We start from the raw sequence: 18,126 nt of genomic DNA, 5'->3' as shown, positions 1-18,126 counted from the left end.
TCTCCACACAGCTGATGAATCCAAAGGAACAGCAGGGACCGATACAGTTTGGTACCAGCAGTGCCCCAGGAGTTGCCAGTCAGCATTGAACTCAACGCAGGACTGCCCTAGGGACTCCAGCTCCAGACTTTTTCCTCAGGGTTTACTCCTGAAGCCTTCCCAATGAGTGGGTATAGCTACAAGGCAGGGAAGGTTTGAGATCAGAGTTTCCCTTCTCCTAGGTGAGTTGCCAGCCACGGCAGACAAGCCCTGTCTGCACAATAGGAATCACTGTTGCCAACTTATACACAAGGTCTCACAAATAACAATATCAGAAAGATCAGATCATCTGTTGTAGAGATTAGTTTTGGCCAGATCACCTGCTTTACTTTATAGGAACAACTGATTGTTGGCAATCCTTACAACAGAATGTGCCAGAGTTTTCTTCAGGGCACTAGTTATACTTCTGTACTGAGCTTTTTAATTAGATGAGTTCTCAACTAAATGAAAACTGCAGGATGGTCCTTTTGCAGCAAAAAGAGTTGAAAAAGATATTTTAAATCCAAAAAGCTGCAAGCCTGCAGTTAAACTCTGGAAAATTATATGGAGGTTTGAAGACTGCTGCAGTCTTTTATTAAGCGGTTAGAGCAGCAACAACTTCTTCCCCTTGAGACAACTCGCATTAAAAACGAGACATTTGATCTGAAGACATGAAGCTGGAGAGACGGGAGTCAGTCACTCGAGAGCAATGTGTTTCCTGACTTGTGCAGGTGTTAGCTTTCACCCTATGAACAAAAAAGGCAATGTTCACTCCACTGCAGGCTATCATTTCCTTCGTGGCTATCGGCCTGCAGAGTGTATTAGGTATCACAATGAATGTAGCAGCTTGTACTAACAGGCAATTACTGCGCTGAAAAGCCACCAGAAGAAACAGTAGCTAGTCGGTGCCAAGGGGTTTTCTGCATCATTATAGGATAATGGGTGCACTTGACTTTGCTACATAAAACATTTCCCATCACCTGGCAGACTTCAAGATGGAAGCTTACCGATGTCCTTTGAACTGGAACTCTGCTAACTTTGAACTTTCTTAGGTCATGAAAAAGAAAGCGCAGTCTATGTTTCCTCCATTATAAATGTGAGATCATTTTTATTCCGTTGGTTTTATAAAGTCTGGCGATGAAGCAAGTGCACTGATACTCTTGCATTACAGCTCAGTAACAAAAATCTACACAAACCTCACAGTCACCAGTATGCACTCTTTCAACAGGATAACTCTAATAAACTAATTTAAGTCAATCTTAGTAAAAATGTGTGAACTTAACCTCAAGCTGAGCTACAGATTCTCCCCATCACCAAGTATACATCCTTCTTCCTCTAACACCAAACAACATTCTCCCTGCCTGAATGCCCTTACTCCCTGTGGACTTGCCACTGTTTTCCTGACTGGCCTCCTGCTTGCTACCCTCCGTGTCCTTTAGCTCATCCTAAGCCCTCGGTCCGTATTCTAACTAATGACAAGTCCTGTTCACCCATTACCTTTAGCTCACTGAACAACCCTTATCCCCAATCTAGCATCCCCTCATTGAAGAGAATGAGAAATTTGAAGTCTTCCATGATACAAGATCTATCATTTCTGGTTGCCTCATTATAGGAAAGATGTGGATGCTTTAGAGAGGGTACAGTGAAGATTTACCAGGATGCTGGCTGGATTAGACAGCATATCCTTTGAGGGCAGGTTGAGCAGATTTGGGCTTTTCTCTTTGGAGTGAGGGAGGATGAGAGGTGACTTGATAGAGCTGTATAGGATGGTAAGAGTGGACAGCCAGAAGACTTTGTTCCATGGTGGAAATGGCTAATATGAGGGGACATAATGGCATAATTTTAAGGTGATCAGAAGAAAGTATGGGGGGGGGAATGTCAAAAGTAGGATTTTTTTTAAAACACAGAGAGTGGTAGATGCATGAAATGTACCACCAGGGGTGGTGAAAGAGGAAGGGACATTAGGGACATTTAAGAGAGTCTTTGATAGACACATGGATGAAAGAAAAATGGAGGGCTGTGTGGGAGGGAAGGTTTAGATTGATATTAGAATAGGTTAAAGAGTGGGCACAATACCGTGGGCTGAAGGGCCTGTATTGTGCTGTAATGCTCTATATTCCATCTTTCTCCCAATCTACATAACGTCTTCCAGTCATGTGAGATCTCCACTCTCCTCCAATATACTGTAGGTCTCTTGCGCAGTCCAAACTTATATCATTTGACCACTCCCTACCCCAATTCACTTTATCCATTCTCTCTGAGACACTCCCTAAATGATAGAGGATGCTCCTGAATGGCTGAAGGACGTTTGTCAAAGGGTTAGCGAAGGGGAGGGGAGAAGGAATGAATTTATGAAGTGGGAGGAGATAGGGATGGTCAGAGCTATTAAAACCTATAACCAAATAAAATTTTGATGTGGATTAGTTGCACATTTACCTTGAATTACTTGAAACATGTCCACCAAGAGTCAGATAATATTTCTGCATAATTTTTCTTTAAATTGCATTTTTGAGGTAATTTCTTAATTGTGTTTTTAAATAATTCTGATCACTACGTGACATTTAAAGTTATAATTTGCAACTTTAAAGGTCTAAAAACGTTAAAGCTCAAAGAAGTGAGACAAAGGATGTGGGCAAATTTTCATCACTTGTGCACAAGTTTCTGGAATGATGCTTGCTGAGGTGCCACATGAACCACCGGATGCAGGTTACGTGTGAAACTAGAGCTTGTGCTTCAGTCTGGGTCTTACAATGAATATCTAAGCTAACCACATCACCACACACCTCTGTGCAGTCGTCATAGTTTTTCCTATAAACATAAGCCATCTTGTGAACTGCTGATTAGATGGGTTTTCAAATGTTAAGTTTGTTCAAATGCTTAGATGCATTTAATTGTTCTATGTGCTCATTACAAAGGATGGATTGAATTCTGTGTCAATTTAATCCAAACTTTTGGAATGGGATCAGGAAATGTGAAAATCCAACTTAATTAAGTAAATAAACAGTAAATGCCTTTTTAAGTCAATCTTTATGAAAGCAAGGCACCTCTCATTTTCTAGTCAGTTATGCCAGCCCCCTGTTTGATCAAGCCAATCTTTACTCTCATATTTTAATTCAGTTTTACACGTGGGCATCACAATTAGACCATAAACCTTTAATAGCCATGCACTGAGGCATTGTTGAGATGTTGTACCTTACTCGGGGAGAATGCAACACTGAGCACTGACTCAGTGACCAAACAAAGAACTAAGTAGTCTATGCTTAACATATCATAAACTATCTTAACAACAATCTTAAAAAGACCTATTAACTACCGAGACAAATCCATCCATAAGTAGACTTTAGATGTGGACCTAGCAATATACACCAGGAAGGCCTTGGGGTTCCATTCTTATTTTCTTTTAAGGAATTAATGCTGTAAGAGATCAAGGTTGCAGGTTTTAACATCAGAAAGCTACTAAATGATTCCTGTTAGAAACTGTGCTTGTGCAATAGATTAGACCTGGCTGCAATTCAAACACTGGTGAAGTTCTTTACCAATAGCCAGCTCTCTAAGCCCCTGCCCTCAGAGGGCCTACTTAATAGAGAAAGTGCAAAGAAACCAGGAACTCTCTTCCAGATGGCCCTTGAGGAGAATGATGGAAAGCACTTAAATCAGGAATTCAAGACCCAATATATCAATGATAAAACATTATTCAATCAGCAGAAATATATTGTTAAGAAAGTGATCAATTTTATTTGTAGATTTAAATGATATGGATGCTTTTATAACAGTGGCAACGTTTCCAAAAAAAATGGCTGAAACAGACTCTGAGTGCCATCAGATTTCTCTCTCACATTCTAGAATTAAATCTTCTTTTTGGATCATCATAATTGCAGTTATATCCGTGGACATTTGGTAAATGAGCCAGCTTCTACACAGAATCTCACATACTGATTTTTCACTGCTAATCAGTGTTCCAGAGAACTAACTCCACCCTAATGAATCTCTCAGTCCTGTTCTAGTAGCAGTACATTCTGTATCTTCCATTCCATTTCTAACATATTCCCAGCAAGTGCCAATATTATCATCATCAAGCCTTGAAAATTCTTCATCTCTCCAACATTTTTCCCCTCATTTTATAAAGATTCAAAAATAATCTTGTCCAGCAGCCTTCCTGAGTCTTGGTTTAGGTTGTGCTTACAATCTTTTGTCTTGTGCCCTGCCTTTGTAAATGGAAACATGATTTTAATATGCAAGTTTTGATCAAGTTGTATGTGGGAGCCTGAAAATCAAATATTCTAAGAGTGACACTTTGGTGGAACAGATTTCCGGGACAACCACCTCCCCACCCCCCCCCCCCCCCACTCCCAGTGACTCGTGAGCAGACAGCACAAGTTCTATTTTATACCATAAAGTTACTAAGGAACAAAAGCAATTTTAAAAAGAGTACACCATAAGACATAGGGGCAGAATTAGGCCATCTGGCCCATCAAGTCTGCTCCAGCATTCAATCATGGCTGATCTTTTTTTCTATCTCCTCCTCAACCCCAGTTCCCGGCCTTCTCCCTATAACCTTTGGTGCCATGTCCAATCAAGAACCCCTATCAATCACAGCCTTAAATACGCCCAACGACCTGGCCTCCACAGCTGCACATGGCAATAAATTCCACAAATTCACCACCTTTTGGCTACAAAAAATTTCTCTGCATCTGTTTTGAAAGGGCACCCTTCTATCCTGAGGCTGTGCCCTCTTGTCCTAGACTCTCCCACCACGGGAAACATCCTTTCCACATCTACTCTATCTAGGCCTTTCAACATTCGAAAGCTTTCAATGAGATCCCCCCTCATCTTTCTGAATTCCAGCGAGTACTGACCCAGAGCCATCAAACGTTCCTCATATGATAACCCTTTCATTCCAGGAATCATCCTGGTGAACCTCCTCTGAACCCTCTCCAATGCCAGCACATCTTTTCTAAGATGAGGAGCCCAAAACTGTACACAATACTCAAGGGGAGGCCTCATCAGTGCCTTATAAAGCCTCAGCATCACATCCTAGTAGGTGTGTATTTGTCTTCACTGTCAGGCCAATAATAATCCAGTGAGTCTGGATCACTTGCATGACTGATTTTCACTTCATTTCTTTCAAAGATGTATTCTATAAAGAAGGCACCGTTGATCTTTTTAAGATTACAGGCTGGGTGGCGAAGACAGGAATCTAATCCACACTTCAGATGGATTAACAGAACCCTCCAATGTGGTTGCCTTTGAAGAGATGCACACTCTTCCGATTAGGGACCAACTCAGATGGCCCAGTACATTTGATAAGAAAGGACGTCCTTTAAAATGTAGTCACTGCAATGGAAAAGCACACAAAAGGAGCTGGAGGAACTCAGCAGATCAGGCAGCATCGATGGATGGAAATGGGAAGTCAATGTGTCAGGACAGGACTCTTCATATGCCCAGTCCAGACCCAAAATGTTGACTGTCCATTTCCCTCTATAGATGCTGCTTGGCCCACTGAGTTCCTCCAGTTCCTCAGTGTGTTGCTCCAGCATATGTAGTCTCTGGTGTCACCATTATTATGTAAATATGGCTGCTAATTTGCACACCAATTTACCAAGCCAAGGGACAAATATCCAGACAATGCTTTGGTTTGGTAATGTTGATTGGCTTCCCAAGGACTCCAATAAAAGACATGAAATTTTTATTATCACTTGTCAGGACTTCACTTTAGAGCCTGATCCTAAGGGTGAATGGTTGTACTTATATTTTACATGTTTGCTGTAATGTTCTAAACCAGGTCCATAGTCCAACCATGTTAAAATGGTGACTAAGGAAGCAATGGGTGTTTCTTATAGGTTTTCTGCTTTCAAAATTACCCATTTTTACATAGCTCACAGAATGTTAAAAAATCAGGTTCAGGGCCAAATTAGTGGAAGCTAAAAGTAAATCCTTGGCATATAGACTGACAAGAAGCTACGATCATTTCACATGACCATATACGGCAAGCAGTCTCTGGAGTCGACTGCTGACGGTTACAGAAGACTGTCTGATTTTGGTCATACTAATCAAGAGCTGGCGGATGTGGCTTCACAAAAGTCTGCTATTATAACAGGAAGTGCGTGCAAGTTACAGCTGTTTCAAGATCACCTAAGTTTGCCTCGCTACAATAGTTTAGTGACAAATAAGTTTCAGCAACTTCTGGAGAAGTTCTAATTGCCAAAATAATGTAAATCTTTTTGAATCATTTCCAAAAATATATATTTTTTAAAACTTGAGGTTTGCATTAACTTCACCATCATCAGTGCTGAGAACTATGCAGAAACCTCCCATTCTCTTTTCTGCACATTTTTGCCTTCACTGTCAGAACAGTAATCTACTGAGTTTGCATCAATTGCATGCCTGACTTTCACTTCCTTTGTTTCAAAGATGGATTCACAACTGAGACTCCATCATCTGCAGCCTTTTGTTGCATCCAGCTCCCCCGCTCCTGTTGCTGTTGCCTCCTTTCCCTCCCACACCCAACTCCATCTGCCAATCAACCCTTCCTCATCTGATCCACCTTGTACTTGCTTCTTTCAATCTGGATGCACTGTCTCCACCCAAAACGTTGGTTGTCCATTTCCCTCCACAGATGCTGCCAGATGTGTTTTGTTACATGATTGATTGGTGTTGACTATTAGATTACTACCTAGGTGGTGAAGACACTGCAAACGTAACATTCTGTGGGTGAAGGGATTTAAGTTATCAATCTTCCTAGGCCCTTTTCGATTTGAAGATAACCAAGAATAATTTTGCAATCAGTGTGTCCCAGTGTGTTACAGAGTAACGTCCCTTGTTGCAAATTCAATGGTTTGATAGCTTGGTGACATGCAAAGTTCAAAGTTCAAAGTACAAGTGCAAATGTGTTGATGACCAATAGCTACCTTGCTCGTGATGCTACTCGACAGAAATTCAGTTGCGCCCAAAATATTGAGTGATACAGATTCTGCTTTACTGTTGGTGTGATCTGTCCTAAAGGAAGAGGAGCACTACAAGAGCATGCAAGGGAAAACTGGTAAGTCTTGGGAGGGAAAGAGAGGAGAAGGTGCCGATGAGCCTTGGATCAGTAGAGAATCGATAAAAAAAGAGTCTTCCACTGAAAACTACGTCGTAACACTTTGTTTGACATAATATGGCTCATCCACTCGAGCATGATCTGGAACGTATGTTCCTGTGGAGTGATGCGACTGAAGTTGCAAATCATTGGAATCAATGGTTTTCCCCATGTATAGCACTGATAAAGGAAATATTATGTGATCAAAATTGTAGTCAAACTTGTCTTTGGTCCTGAGTGTGACTTCATAAAAACATTACATGTCATGAAAAAAAAAGCTCTGGAAATGGGTATGCTACTTTAAAAAAGGCAAGCTTATACTTAAAAAAATGAACTTACATATTGGCATCATGAGATGCTTACCAACAAGTGTAATGTGGTCACAATTGTTGAGTAAATGGCATAGCAGCTCATGAGATAATTACCTACCAATCTATTTTCACTGCAGGGTCACCACAGGAGCTCCTTTGTGTTCTTTCAATAGTGACATGAAATCTTAAACATACAACTACAACAGGCAGCGTAGGCCTTGGTTTAATTTCTCATCAAAATGACAGAACTTCTTACAACGCAGCACCAATGAAGTAAAATTAGGTTAAGTTGTGGAACCTGAACTCAAACCCACAATAGTCTGTCTCAGATATGACTGTGTTACCACTGAAACAAAATGTCACTCAGAGATAGATTTTTTCAAAAGCATGTGAAAGATGACTGATAAATGATCCCAGGGTTTCAGAATGCATTGTCACTTCATGCTTTCCATCAGATTTCGCTGCTGTATACACTTATATATCTGTGGAAATGTCAAGACAAAGTTAAATAATATTTCCCTTCTATACTTCTAAGTGAGTCAGCATTCTTAGAATTGCTTGTCACCTCCATAATGACTGATAAGAAGTACATAGGTTAGCTTCAATAAATTAACTCTAATCACATTTTTGTGCTCAGATGCCATGCTTAATGCAGTGAGGTATAAAACCATTAACCTTTACATTATCCTATGATAAAGATCAGTGGGTGCAAGTGTTGGGGTTGTGCGTCACCAAGAAAGGAAATATTGATGTTTCGCATTGGCAGGCAAAGCACATCAAGATCCTACTTACTATTCCAGCACCAGGATGATTTCTGAGGTCGTCTCATACACTTCATGCAAGTCTACCACATGAGAGTTGCTTTTCGCTATCTCAAGGATTGCAATCTCGTTGATAACGTCCACGCGGCAATCTTGGCCCTTCCTTCGTTTCCGTAAGAACTTGGCTGCATATTCCTTTCCGGAGGCATTTTCCATGCATTTCTTGACGACTGCAAATTTGCCCCTGTGAGCGAAGAGAAACATCCACATTAGTGGCTACTGCCTTTAGATTATGCATTGTATCTAGCATGGACTCCACTTATTGAAGAAGAGACTTAAAATGGCTCATCATTTTTGAGCACTCAGTTGCTGTAACCCAACGGTAGGGCTGCAGATTTGTGCAGCATGTAATGTGGAAAACAAAATAGCTGTTAAAAGGTTTATTACATATGACTATTTCAAAGCCAACTGGAGCAGTGCAGCTCCAACAGTGTTAACACCACCCACAGCAATGCACCCTGCTCGATTTGCACCCATCCTCTAGGTTAATCATTCACTCCCGCCACTGCCAGTGGACCATTGCTGCAGTACATATCATTTATAAAACGCACTGCAGCAACTCACCAAGACTTCTCCAACAGTGTCTTCCAAGCTGGAGGCCTCCACAACTTAGAAGGTCTAGTGCCATACAATATAATGCAAGGGTTTTCTATTGCCCTTCATACGAGAAATTCCATCCTTACGGCTACTGCTCCCTATTCCCTTTGAAGTTAAATACCTTCCCAACAGAAACATGTTCTCTAGTTTGCGAGAACCTGGAACACCCCACCTAACTGCACTGGGGTAAGCTTTCACAGACTGCAGTGGTTCAAGACAAGGGCTCGCCATTCAGAATTGGAATTAGGTTTAATATCACTACCATATGTTGTGAAATGTGTTCCAGTTCCAATTTCTCAAGAGCAAGTAGTAATGGGCAGTAAATACTAGCCTCACAAACGATGCGTACATTCAGTGAATGTACACACCAAGAAAATTGTACCCTCTCTCTCTCCAATGTTCAACTATTAATTGTGTAAGTCAAGCAATATCTCCCCAAAATGGCTGAGTTCAGGATCATTGTGGAAGATCTAACAGGAAAGTGGTTGTATTATATTGCCAATGACACATTGAATCCTGATGGTAATACAATTGCCCGTGCACATTGGAGGATGGTAAACATTCCCCATCCACAAACGTGCCATCCCAGTTTTCAAGGGATGGTAATTGAGCCATTAAGATCAGATAAAATTAGATTGTTAGGAATGAGAAATGACGCAAAAACCTTTCTATAACCTACGGGAAAGATGCAGAAACAAGTGATTTCCCCATCACATTTTGTGATTTCCCCATCAGTACATAAATGCGGCTGTGGGAAGCATCAGGGACTGAGAATAAAAGAGTGTTTGTTTCTGTTTTAGAAAATAGAACATAAGCCCATAACAACATACAGCACAGTAACAGGCCCTTCAGCCCACAATGTTATGCTGGTCTTTTAACCCACTCTAAGATCAATCTATCCCTTCCCTCCCACATAACCCTCCATTTTTCTGTCATCCGTGTGTCTATCTGAGAGTTTCTTAAATGTCTCTAATGTATGTGTCTTTACCACCACTCCTGGCACACAACACTCTCTGTGTAAATAAAAACACTTACCTCTGACATCCCTCCTATACTTTCCTCCAATCACCTTAAACAGCTATAGGTAGAGAGGTTAAAAAAACAATCTTTATCACACACTAAGCATGCAGTGCATTGCTTTTGATAGTCAATTTTCAGCAAAGAAGTGCATCTTGTAGTTGCTGCAAGTTACCTGTTTAAATGCAAGTAGCTATTTTCAGGTTTCTACACAATAGTCTTTTCCTATTTATCATAATGGCTCTTTGAGAGAAGTAAAAATTCATAACAAGTAATGATACCAAATCCCAATTCTAGTAGTAACCAGCGAGTCTGAATGCTTGTAGTGCTTAACTTCCAATTCTATAGAAGTTGTATTAGTTAGAAAAGTAACAATGGGAGCACACCAAATAGTGGTTGTGCAACAAGATTGCTAATGTTGCAATTATTACAGCAGATGCTGGAAATTAAAATATTTTGAGTATTTGCCCTTCTGTTGTGTTTCACATTTCAAAATGCTGCTTGCAAGCTTCACTGGAATGAATTCCTCAGAGACTTACAAATTTTATCATGAATTATTTTAGTGTATCTTTCATAATTTCACTAGAATGTCATGGCTTGGCTTCCATCCAAGTATTCCTGACCTTGCAGTACATAAGAAAAGGGAGTCGTTAGATATTCATGTTCTTTGTTGCAGACAGCTCAAATACTTTCCACTCCCATCCCAAAATTTTCTCACTTCATTATCTCATTCAGCTACCTTTTATAGGGCATGGGAGAGTGGTGACAGGAGACCTTTCAAAATGTTTTAGGATCAAAACAAAAAGAACTAGCCAACAGGAAGACCATTAAGTTTTATTAGCCTTGGTGCTTTTTTTTGGTTTTAGTTCAACTTATATTTTCAGTTGAACTGGAAATACCGCTGCATTTTCTAATTGTGTCAGATGTGGTAGCAACAACCTCAGGTCTAATCTTTCACCGAGCTAGGCTTTGACACTACAAGTTAGTTTTGCAGGCCCAATTGATCAGACGTTACACTGCACACAGGGCAAGTACAAAAAAAAAGTCACTTCCTCCATTAAAATAACATGAAATGTCAATCAAGGAAAGTATCCAACAGGCTGTACCAAGTTAAACATGAAACATGCAGTTTTAGCAATTAAATGTTACTACTTGTCTTCAAACATCTTTTGGTAATTATTTACTGCTTACTATTTACTAAATGACTTACTGCTTAAAGCATTTAATAATTTGTTTTGATCCAATAATCTTTCCAGCTTTAATAATTAAAACATTCTCTAAAATCTTCATAATCCAGTTTAAGTGGATTAAAGACCATGATATGAATTGGAGTATATTGCAGTCCAAGCCGCACTCTTTTAAGTGAATGTTAACAGCACAATAGTTGAATCAGAGCTATCAATAGGATATGGAGAAACATTTGAATTGGTGCTGCTGCTTGCTAGTGTGGAATCCATCTGGATTTTATGCACTTAAGTTTCAGTGTGCAATAGTTTTCAGTTTTATTTTGCAGAGACCCACTCCACTGCATCTAGTTAACCCGTAATTCCACAATTGTTAATGGAGTTAACAGGGGTAACCATTAAAATTGAACAGAACTGAAAGAATTAGCAAGCATATAGTGGTAAAACAACAAAGACAGGTCTAGGAAAATATGGAGTTGACAGATAGAGAAAGATAGGTTGAATCTCTTCAGTGTGATGTAACAGGTGACTATTGGTAAGTATATATGAAAGATTAACCCTTCTCAGGTAGTTAGAAAGAATAATGAGATATATTCACATGTTTGACATTGGATTGCTACAAGCAGCAATCATTTAAAATAATCCATTTGCAATTTCAACACCTAAAAATACATTTACCAATGTGATCGTTCATTGTACACTGCAGTTTGCCTTTGCTGGTTGCTTCTCATTACTATAGATCAATTGCCCAAGGTTAAGTAGAACTTACTCATACCTGAATAATTTAATTATGTTGTTAATAAGCATTAAATAATCCTAAAGGGAGATCCTACTTCTCTACGATCACCAGTATTAATATCTCGGAGGTGCTGGAGTCTTGAGTCATGGTGAGTAAATGAATGAAATAAAGAAGCTATCATTCTTAAAGATTCTGGTCAAGTCCTGGAGAAGACGCTGAGCAGCTGCTTCATTAGTGGCCAGGAGCCAGGACTTGGTAATGTGGAACACATTGCACACTATGGGATCAGTAACACACATGGCAGAGTGCTGTCTCTTCAATTACATTGCCTGTTTGAGCTTCATAATTATGTAAATTCAAAGTAGTTTCAGATGATTAAAAAGTGGATAGGGAATTTGGAAAGTTTAAAGCAAATAAATTAATAATCCCTTCATTTAGACAGAGTGGCAATTATTCTATTACAATTCTTGTGTATTCACCTAGGCTTACTTCATTGGAAATTTATTTTTCACTGGGCATGTTAGAAGAATATACTGTATTGCATGCTTGAACCTGGTTCAGCTGCCCTCACCTTTGTACAAGACCTATTAGGTCAAAATATGTGTAAGTTTTGTAAAATGATTACGAATACATCAGGATATATCCAAATTTGCAGCTTTGCTGGCAGAATTATATAAATAAAAAGCTACACTTTAATCTTTAAAGAAGCCCTTTTACATGGACAGAGCCAACTTTTTAACCTGAAAGACTCATTTGAGGAATACTATAAGGAGAGGATACAAGATTTGTTTATTGTCATTTTTCAGTACACAAGTGTAAAAGAGAATAAAATGATTGTTACTCTAGATCAGATGCAGCACAAAAAAAACATAATAAGCATAAAGAGCAAAATTATATAAAAGAAAACACATTAAACCACCGAAGAATCCTAGAGGTCTAAAAGAACCCATGGACTTTATACCCTGTCCAAACTTTGGAGGTGTGAATCATGCATTGCTGGTTAAAGCACACATCTTTAGATCAGTGGGCATGTGGTTATGAATGGTGATAGAAAGTTTCTTCAAAGTAAAAGTGAGTGGGCAAATTTCCTCAAAGTAAAATATCCTATTTAAAGATACTTAGCAAATGCTGCATTGTAATAAAAATCGAGGGATCATATTAAATGGGCAAGGATTCTAGTGAAATTATTTTGTACTGTAATTTTTATTTAACTTATACTTTTGGAACTAGGATTAAAAATTCATAAACCATTTTAGACATTTCACACAGGGTTATCATTGACCTTATAGACTGCATAGATAGCGCATATTAGGTGACCTTAAATAAAAGTCACTTCAAATATATGAATGATATTTCTGATATGATTCATTTCAAGAATCTCACGTTTGTCCCCGAACAAGACAAACACTGATTTGACATTGTGCTGTAGGCTAAGCAAGTAAACAATTACCAAAAAATACAAATATAAGCTTCATTCACATTTCCCTTTGATTCAATTAAACTCCGTTATCATTTTAAAAAAAAGTTACTTGATTATTCTGGAGGAGAATTCAAATCAAATCAAATGCACAGCAGTAATTAGCAATATATTAACAGAATATTGGGTATTTAATTTAATCTCAAATTATGTTTACAAATCAATATTTTTGTGAGTTAGATCTCACTTTTGAGGAAATTTGCCCACTTACTTTTTCGTTGAAGAAACCTTCTTTCCCCACACATAGTCACACACAAGTTGAAGGATAAAGATGACTATCATAAATCAAATCTTTACCTCTAAAATTTAGGCAAGATCACCTAGGGTCAAAATTTAGAGATGTATAATCAGATTATTCACTCCTCGTGGATTCGTTTATAACAAGAGCCGCGAGATAGTGTCGCGGCTCTATTAACCCTGGTTAAATCACACTTGGAATATTGAGTTCAGTCTGGTCACCTCATTATAGGAAGGATGTGGAAGATTCAGAGGGTGCAGAGGAGATTTACCAGGATGTTGCCTGGATTAGAGAACATGTCTTATGAGGAAAGATTGAGTGATCTCGGGTTTTTCTCTTTGGAGCAGAGGATGAGAGATGTGTAGAAGATGACAAGAGGCAGTGGACAGCTACAGATATAGTGGATAGCTAGTGACATTCTCCCAGAGTGACAATTTCTAATTTAAAGAGGGAATAATATTAAGGTGATTGGTGAGAAGTACCGTCAGATTGTTTTTCTTTCTTTTTTTCTTACACAGGAAGTGGCAAGTATATTGAACGTGCTGTCAGGGGTGATGGTAGAGGCAGATACATTATGAACATTTAAGAGACTCTTAGGTAGACACATAGATGAAAGAAAAATGGAGCGCTATGTGCGAGGGAAGGGTTAGATTGATTTTGCAGTCGATTAAGGGGTCAGCACAACATCTAGCCTCAACTTCTGGTTAAGTCTTTCCCCTCAAACCTATGGAGCTTCATCTCTAGTTTAATTTTATTCCAAAGGACCCTTGACAGAATCAGCTCCTGTCTGACATCCATTTCTTTTGCACCTCAGTGAGATTTTTAGTCACGCATCATGTGTGTCAACTCAAATCCACTATCATAAGCCATCTGGTTAACAGTGCAGTGATATTTGTTCTGAAGGGCAGACAAATTAATAAAGCTTTGCACACTGCAGGATTCATGTGGAATTTCTGGATCCTAGCCAAAATACTTATTTCTTCACCTTTGGCAGTAGAATTCCACTGGTGACAAATGATGGCACATAACAGTTGTTTGTTGCAATTTGCCACCTCTAACCTGCATTCCAATCCAGTCATAAATGCAGGCTGGGGCAGGTCATTACTTCTCCCTGTTTGTTATACACACAAGCCACTGTTTTATGAGAAATACAAATTATAAAAGCACACGCTAAAGGAAAGGGCAATCCTTGTGTGACTGAAATACAAAGAATTCAATAGACCTTTTGGATTTCTTTAAAGTCAGCAATCATAAAGCAAGGCAAGTCTGCTGAGGAAAATTTTGAAAAAGATATTTTCAAACAATAAAGGAAAGCATCAATTTAGAGTGCCCAGGAGACTGCCAGGAATGGTTGCTTCATTGTAGCTGCTTATGAAGCAAATGCGACGTTTCCTTATTAGAGTCTTAGATGTCTACAGTAAAGAAACAGGCCTTTCACCCCATTGAGTCCATGTTGACCACCAGGCACCCACTTAACAATAAACCTACACTAAACCTATTTTGAATTTCCCCACATACCCTTCTAAATTTGCCTTTGATTTTACTTGCTTTTACACATGATATTTGGACCATTTTACCCCCAGTGAATGTAACCTGCATCTCAGAGAGACGCCCTGCAAGGAGCTGTGCAGCTTTGTGCAAAAACTTTCTCCTTCCCCACTTCAAAGAGAGACATTAAGCAGGTATGCATGTGGGCCAAGAGGCAGGAAATGTATGTGGGTTGTAGGGGGTGGAGGTGTTGGAATGAGGGAAATCAAACCCCAGGGAGGAGTGCTAACAAAAATTTTAAAAATGTAAAACCATAACAACAAAGACAACATTTCTATATCACATTCTCCTCACTAAAATGATCACCCCTATCTAATTAAATGATGGAACAAATCTGAGAGATGAACAGCTATTCCTAGTCTTAAAATAATGGTATCTTAGGCCTTTATACCTCCCAGAAATCAGAAATATTAACATTCTGTGTTAATTCTTTTAAGTGAATCCTCAGTTTACAACTAAGAGGGCTATGGGCCAAACATGGGCAAATAGCACTAGTTTAGGTGGGCATCTTGGTTAGCATGGATGAATGGGGTTGAAGAGCCTTTTTTATGCTGTGTTACTCTATGATTCTACAATTGAAGCTCAAAATACACTTGCAGAGTTCAAGTCAGTTTCAACGTTGTACTAGATGAGTGACAACAGTTGTCATTGCATCTAGCAGTTAGGCGGGGAAAAATACTCTAGAGATCAAAAGAGTTGTGACGACTTCATGTCATTGTCCAGAGTGTGCAAGAGTCACTTGTCTGTGGTGACACATTATCATATCTCATTACACTGGTTATTGTAACCTAGCAACAGTGTTATTGCGCAGAAAATACAAAATGGTCCACCATAACTGTGCTACAGTAAAACATACAACAGGTCGCTACCGGTAAAATATACAAAAAGATTTTGTTATGATGATATTAGCATTGAATTTTCCTATGCTCTATGCAGCTTAAAAGGCCTGTGCTGGGTCTGAAATCTGGTTTCACCCTCTTTCCCCATTTCCTAGTTTTCTGGTAGTAGTTTGACTTTTTCCAATCACAGACACTACGGTTACTATTTTTACTGACATTGTAAACTTCTATGCACAATATATTACATAAGCACTAAATTACCTCAAGTTAAAATGTCAAAGTGTGAGTCTGCCCTTGGAGTTGTTGCATCATTATGTTCTTGGAGCAGTTCCATGGCAATTAGCAAATCTGCTGCTGGAACAGTCACAAAGCCAAAAAGGACAAAAAAATATTGACAAAGAAAATAGTGCCAAGGTAACATAGCGGTCAGCATGACAGTAACATAGCTCGGGGTGCTGGAGTTTGGAGTTCAATTCCAGTGCCGACTGTAAGGAGTTTGTTCTGTGTGGGTTTCCTCTGGGTCTTCCCACAGTCCAAAGACATGCTGGTTTTTTTAATTAGCCGTTGCAAATTGTTCTGTGATTCGTCTAGGTTTAAAGAGGTGGGTTGCTAGGTGGTGCGGCTGCTTGGGCCAGAAGGGCCCAATTCACACTGTATCTCTAAATAAATTAATTAAAAGGTGCCAGTGATAGGCCAAAGAGATTTTTATTCAAAGAGAATATAATTCATCTGGTTTAGCAGCTAGCAGAGGATCAGATTACTGAATAACGGCATATTCTCATCACCTGGTCGCAGTACCCTCAAGAAAGGCATGTCTGTTTTCAAAAGCGACCTGCCCCATCCATCTGAGTCTGAGTGAAATAGTTACACCTGTGTTAAACAGTCCTGACTGCCATTGAGATGAAAAGCAAAAGGAAATTGGGCATCTTGAGTTTTGTGGAACCATAATCATAACATTTCCTCCTTCACAGAAACATTGGGAGCGTGCAAATTCTGAGGACATTTGGGTTCTCAGTGAAGCACAATAAGAAGATCAAACGAAAGTTTCCAAACACTGTATACACCCTTGAGAGATATTCCATCCCTTCCTAGGCTTAAAAATCTATGCACTCAATTTGAATAGATTACAATCTGGCTCCTGTAAAAAAAAACATTCTTGTAACTTTACACTGTTGTGATAGCCAACAATAAATTTTATGTTAAATGTAAAATGATAGCAAGAATGAAAAGTTAAGACAGTGATTGAAATGAAGCACCAACCTCCGAATTTAACATTTTTTAGACATTGAACGCTATGGTTACACAGCATGGAAACGGCCTTCAGCCCAGTTCATTCATGGTGCCCACTAAATTAGTCCCATTCGCCCACATTAGGCTCATAATCCTCCGAACCCTTCTTCTTCATAACTTAACAGATTCATTTTAAATGTTGTTATTGTACCTATGTCAAATATTGTTATTATACCAGCTAAATTCTATCAACGTCTTGTATGTCAATGCCTCCAGCCTACCACTCCATTCTGTTAGATTGTGACTAACCTATCCAGCTACCCTTACAAGAAATAAAAAACCCATACAATTCCACCCCAACCAATCAAATGGTTACATCCAGATGCAATGAACAATGGTCACAAGATAATAGATCACTTTACAATTTACAAATGCTCTATTTGATTTACAGCAGACTGCTTTAAGTTATTCAGTAATTATCATGTGACCACATTCTCTTACATCAGAGTCTTTATTTAAATTATACCTTTAAATGGACAAAGTAGTACAAAAAGGAATTACACCTATTTCATGACTAAACTATTGCACACTGGGAGTGTTCTTCCTGTGCCCATGAGCGTCATGATCATTGGACTTCCTGGGTGTGGAGTGCTCACTGTATCACTGGGATGTAGGGTAGAGAAAAATCAACCAAACAGGAGTAGCTACCTTCATGAGATCTCCCAGCATTGCAGCCTAAGGAAAGAACTACGAACAATCAATGTGTATCTATTTCTCTCCCATTCTTCCATAATATCCAATGACTTTCTTTAATTACCTTTAGGTAATTAACAGAAATGCAAATTGTATGAAGTTGCAATTGCTCTAATCGCAGAGTGCTCTATTGAAGAGAGTCATATGATTTTTGAGATTTTACTCAGCATACCTGTTTAATAAACTAAGCATACTAGTTTTCATTACAGTGGTTGTGCTTTATGTCAGTAAATCATGTTAAAGCTTTAAAATTGATGCTACAAAGATGGATTGTCA

General features: G+C 39.0%; 1 protein-coding gene across 1 annotated transcript in view; it reads right to left on the bottom strand.

Moving 5' to 3' along the window:
• Positions 1-18,126, bottom strand: part of stk17al (serine/threonine kinase 17a like) — a 57,069-nt gene that overhangs the window by 25,238 nt on the left and 13,705 nt on the right. The window contains exon 2 of the mRNA XM_072249059.1: positions 8,200-8,412. Within this exon, the coding sequence (XP_072105160.1) occupies positions 8,200-8,412 (213 nt within the window). The remainder of the gene's footprint in view (positions 1-8,199; positions 8,413-18,126) is intronic.

Source organism: Mobula birostris, chromosome X, assembly GCF_030028105.1.
Source record: "Mobula birostris isolate sMobBir1 chromosome X, sMobBir1.hap1, whole genome shotgun sequence".
Classification (NCBI taxonomy): Eukaryota; Metazoa; Chordata; class Chondrichthyes; order Myliobatiformes; family Myliobatidae; genus Mobula; species Mobula birostris.
This window is presented reverse-complemented; position numbering and strand designations above follow the sequence as displayed.